The sequence below is a fragment of the Dreissena polymorpha genome, chromosome 6, assembly GCF_020536995.1.
Source record: "Dreissena polymorpha isolate Duluth1 chromosome 6, UMN_Dpol_1.0, whole genome shotgun sequence".
NCBI lineage: Eukaryota > Metazoa > Mollusca > Bivalvia > Myida > Dreissenidae > Dreissena > Dreissena polymorpha.
The window spans coordinates 32,548,514-32,553,794 of NC_068360.1; the positions used below are offsets into that span (position 1 = coordinate 32,548,514).

Consider the following 5,281-nt stretch of genomic DNA (forward strand, 5'->3'; position numbering starts at 1 on the left):
AATGACAAATTTATTCAAAACATTAGTTGCCACAAAATAAAAACAACATCTCAAATAACAGCACCCATTCCGCTGTGTTTATGCTACCCAAGGATGCATAACTGTGAAGCGCCCGATGTAAACAATATTGGGCTCTTGACACGGTATTCCTAAACCAATGTGCCTATGGGCTCGCCGCGGGAAGCCCATTGGGCTCGAAAATGAGCTTGGAATAGCTGTAAATAACACCGTATAGGTTTAATTGCTTGTGTCGGCTAATATATATGGTTTCAAACTCGGTGACACATTATTTTGCCAACACATTAATAACCTCGCAGTTTGTCGGCCGGTCGAACATCATATACGGAGCAATATCAACCCTTTAACTCTGTGTCATTGTAAATATACATGTGAGCCGCGTTCTGGGAAAACTGGGCTTAATGCATGTGCTTGAAGTGTCATCCCCGATAATCACAAAGGCTAATCAGGGGCGATATTTTCCGCTTATACCGGAGTTTCGTTCAGGAGTGACCTCCTTTAAACGCAAACTTCCATAAAAGCGGAAAGTGTTGTCCGTCCCTGATTAGCTTTTGAGAGGTCGCCGTGGTGTAATAGATTAGGTGTCCGCCTAGCGATCGGGAGGTTATGAGTTCGATCCCCACTGTGGTAACGTTCTTTAGATCTCCCCCGAAAGTCACCAAGCATTGGTTCTATGCCCAGGAAATGGACTCGAGAGCGTTTTTGTAAGCCGGAGGCTTTGTATGTAATCGAGCTAAAATAAAACGGTATAAAGTAATAAGCCTTTGCGGACTGCGAATACTTACTAGTATAAGGGATGACAGTCTATACACGTGTTTTATTCAGTTTTCACAGAAAGCGCTTCATGTATGTAATCCTATATCTCTGTGAACTTTTAGAAATAAATATAAAACGCTTAATATCATTATTAACCACACATGCGCTGTTTAAAGCAACATTACATTTGAATACGAATAGGAGGAACTTTTTTTTACCTTATTGGCGATTTTTAATACTTTTAATTATTTCCTATGATAAAGCAAAACATATAGTGTATACTGTAGCTTTTGTTATTATATTGGTCTTAAACAGAAATATCAGATAGCTTGACGTTTAAATACACCATTTTCTTTTGCGAAAACATAAACTTCACAATATATTTAATGAGTGTCCAGTTAAAAAACAAACACAATAACATTTTCTGCGTTTCGTTTACATTGACTTCATGCAATCTATATTTGATCATCCAAATATCAACCACAATAATAATGAAAAATATGCATGCGTCTTATTAAATAGTGTTCCATTAATTAAAAATGGTAAATGCTGATACTTTTTCAAACTCATTTATGTGAACTACATTTTTAAATTATTAATTCAAACAACACGGTACTCGCGGTCTAGTCATCAAGAGAACTATATGTGTCTTGTTCTGATAAAACTGGGCATAATACATGTGCGTAAAGTGTCGTCCCAGATTAGCCTGTGCAGTCCGCACAGGCTAATCAGGGACGACACTTTCCGCCTTAACTTGATTTTCGGTAAGGAGGGACTTCCTTGAAACTAAAAATACCATTAAAGCGGAAAGAGTCGTCCCGGATTAGCCTGTGCGGACTGCACAGGCTAATCTGGGACGACACTTTACGCACATGTATTATGCCCAGTTTTATCAGAAAAATTTCGCTCTATTTTTTTGTTCGTGAAGTGCACAGGACACTGACGCGTTTAAAGAACAATGAAATAAATATGTATTTATATATATAACCATTTAACTGAATGTCTACTTATTTACATTGACTGTCTTTTGTATTTGTGCTTTTTTGTATCGTTTGTTTGTATCATGTACATCTTGAGAAAATGGAGGCAATACATATATGTAAATAAATAATATAATAATATTATAATATATAATATATATTAAAATATATATTCTCAACTTACATATGTCAATTCTTTTCAAATCTATAATTATAATTTATAATGTTAACTCTTATCCCGGTTATGCGTCTGTAATTATGCTGCATCGATTTAATGACCTTCTTATTTCGGAATTTTCTTATCTTTTATTTACCTCAAATTACATATTATGTTTCTTAGAACGATTATATAATGGCGCAACAAAATTGACTTTTAGGCAAATATAATGAAGTATTCAATTAAATATGCGACGAATTCCGTGCAAATACGTGAAGTTATAATTAAAAATAGTCCCCGTATGAAATCAAGTGTTTTGGGAATGAAAGAATAATCGGTTTCGCTTTGTTCCAGCGTTGCCGGCCTGCACGACTTGCACATGCAAAGACTTCCGGTGGAGTTCACCAAATCACTTCCGGCGCCACGTCCCATCCGACACCCCCAGCCGGCGCACACACCAAACTTTCTTGTGCGCCCGCCGCCCACCGGTTTCCACCTGAGCGCGGCCACGTCATCAGCAACCGGGGGATATCACTCACTTCCGGTGTTTTCCTTACCACCGGGAACCAGCTTGACGCCCAGCGGACCGATTCCGGCACCTGTTCTTCCATACCCAGGTATGCCCTTCCCGCCCTTTGCGCTGGAATCCTCAGCGCACGAACTTCAACAGCTAAACTTCCTTCAGTCTATTAATCGCGCGCAACATGCGACTAGCGTGCAAGAAAACTCCAAAATAAAAACCCCCATCAACCGGAACTACCTGGAGCTCGCGATGCTCGTCTGTAACACATTTCGCGGGAAGCTCTTCCCGTGTCCGCACTGCCGTTACGTCACGGACCGACGCAACAATCTGAAACGCCACATTTCTACCATGCATCAGACGTGTGACAAGCTCCTCGAGTGCTGCGGGGTCAGCTTCAGTACCAAGGCGTCACTTCGAGAACACATCATGATATTCCACCATAACGGGTACTCGTGTCCCTACTGCGGGCGCCGGTTTTGCCGAAAAGCGTTGCTGAAGAGACACTTGTCCGTTCATAGCGGGCAGAAAGATTACATTTGTCCGAGTTGCGACTATGCGACCAGCCATAAAAGCAACCTGGAACGCCACAAACGTATTCACGAACGCTTGAAACTTGGCGAAGACGGGACGCTGTTCGACTGCGGTGATTTCACGAGTCACGCGCTCTCACAGAGTCCGGACACGACCGGTAACTCTTGTCTAGATTCGGAAGCAAAGGGAGACAATTACGTCGACATTGATTCGTCAGACGACAGTTCCGACATCGACGTTACGGAAGAGTCGTTGCTGGACAACGAAAAATTACGAAGCTATCCGATTTATGTACCAAACGTAAGACGTGAGCTTATTGGTCCGAAATGTTCATCGAATAACTCGACCAAAAACGATACATTTGAGTGTGATACAACTAAGCGCCAAATGTACAAACTGGAATCGGATGAACATGTTGTTAAGAACGAAATTCCCTTGAATGACAGGGCCACGTTCTATCAGATGTCGCAACACATAGCTCTGGATTTTTCTAAGACCATGCCATCAAATCATAGCGCCGCGTCTTCTACGGCGAGTGTTTCCCAACAGAAAACCTCCTGTGTGATAGGACCAAATAGTATATTAGATGACAATGTAGGGAAGAAACATTGATAATACCCGACAGAATATTTACGTGTACATGATAGACTTAAACATATGTTTGGTAAGTGTGGCTCAACATAAAACCACTAGGACCAAATAGTATTTTAGAAGACAATGCTGGGAAGGATCGTTCATAAAAACCGACCTTATGTTCACGTGTACATGATGGGCGTCAAAATATGTTTGAGTTAGTTTACTCAACCTACTATACAAATGCCGGGACAATATTACAACTTAGTGCAAGTGGAATGGGGGTTTAATGCATGTGCGTAACGTGTCGTCCCAGATTAGCCTGTCAGTCCGCACAGGCTAATCAGGGCCGACACTTTCCGCCTTAACTGGATTTTTGCGAAGAAGAAGATACTTTCTTTAAAAGAAAAATAACATAAAAGCGGAAAGTATCGCCCATGATTATCCTGTGCGGACTGCCCATGCATTTATCCCCCTTTGGTTAAAGTTTTGTTTACTATTTCTTTTGTTTAAATGCATCATTTCGAAACAGTGCAGATATCAGATTTGTCAAGTAAATAATTTTCTTTTAAAAAGAAAACATCCATATACTTACCGGTAACCACAATGGTGGGCCGTGTCAACTGTAACAAACATATTTTACGCTTTACTAACCCTACCTGACAGAAATTTTTACCTCATGTTGTAGCAGATGAATCACGTATGATTGTTTCTTGTACGTGTGTTGTTTATTTAATGAATACAAATATTTATTGTCAAATCATTATTTTACCACATTATTCCCAGTGGCAATGTAAACAACTTTGAATTGTTGTATAGTCCTTAAACAATGGAGAATATCATTTGTCTTACGAGTATGTACAAATGATAAATTCTATTTAAGAAAAAGCTTAGTGTCGCAATCTATCAAACTTCTGATTATATAACTCGTCTTACTTATTCCATACACACATAGCTATCCATTCACCAAGAATATTATAACACTACATACGTGAATAATCCATTGTTAATTGTTCAATTAACTACGTGATAATAGATTTTCAAAACTGAAAAAAATATCAATTGGCATAGTGATTGCAGAGTGTGTTGTTAAGGCTTGTTTCTTGTTAGAATCGAAATACTTAAGGTTCATAAGTGTTAATATAAAAATAAACAACGTTGATTATTCACAAATAAAAACGAAATACTTAAGGTTCATAAGTGTTTATATATAAATATACAACGTTGATTATTCACAAATAAAAAAGTAATATACCAAAGTTTTCTCAAACCGCAGAAAGATGACGACCTCTTATTTCGGACGCTACAATAAAATATTTTTTATAATTGACTGCACTTGCATGCGTTAACGTCCTTGTATATAACCAGCGTCATATGTGTTTGGTTTACCGTGTTCCTTTTTAAAATCTGTCCTAACGCTTTATCCGAGTTTGCACACGTTAACGTTTTATATAACCTGCATAACATGCGTTTGTATTATCGTGTCCTGTTTAAATGTTCAAAGACTGATCCTCCAAGTAAACCAATTTACAAGCAATATCACAGCACCAGTGTGTCACGCGCCCGATCGGATTGGGTGCCGGGGATGTCGGGCATTCTGTATTATTACGGCATATTTACGTTCGTTGCCGTATAAACGTCGCGGATTCCGTGAAAGCTGTGTTTTCAAAGAAATATAGGGTGGTTAATCGTTCATGCGGCGAGGTGTAACGCATAAGACTATACAAGACATGATTGTGTGTT

General features: G+C 39.2%; 1 protein-coding gene across 1 annotated transcript; it reads left to right on the plus strand.

The window, feature by feature from the left end:
• The first annotated feature begins 2,290 nt into the window (after positions 1 to 2,290).
• On the plus strand, positions 2,291 to 4,343 carry LOC127835566 (replication initiator 1-like). Its single transcript, XM_052362001.1, has one exon. The coding sequence runs from the start codon at positions 2,291 to 2,293 to the stop codon at positions 3,575 to 3,577; it is 1,287 nt and encodes a 428-aa protein (XP_052217961.1). The 3' UTR covers positions 3,578 to 4,343.
• The last annotated feature ends 938 nt before the right edge of the window (positions 4,344 to 5,281 follow it).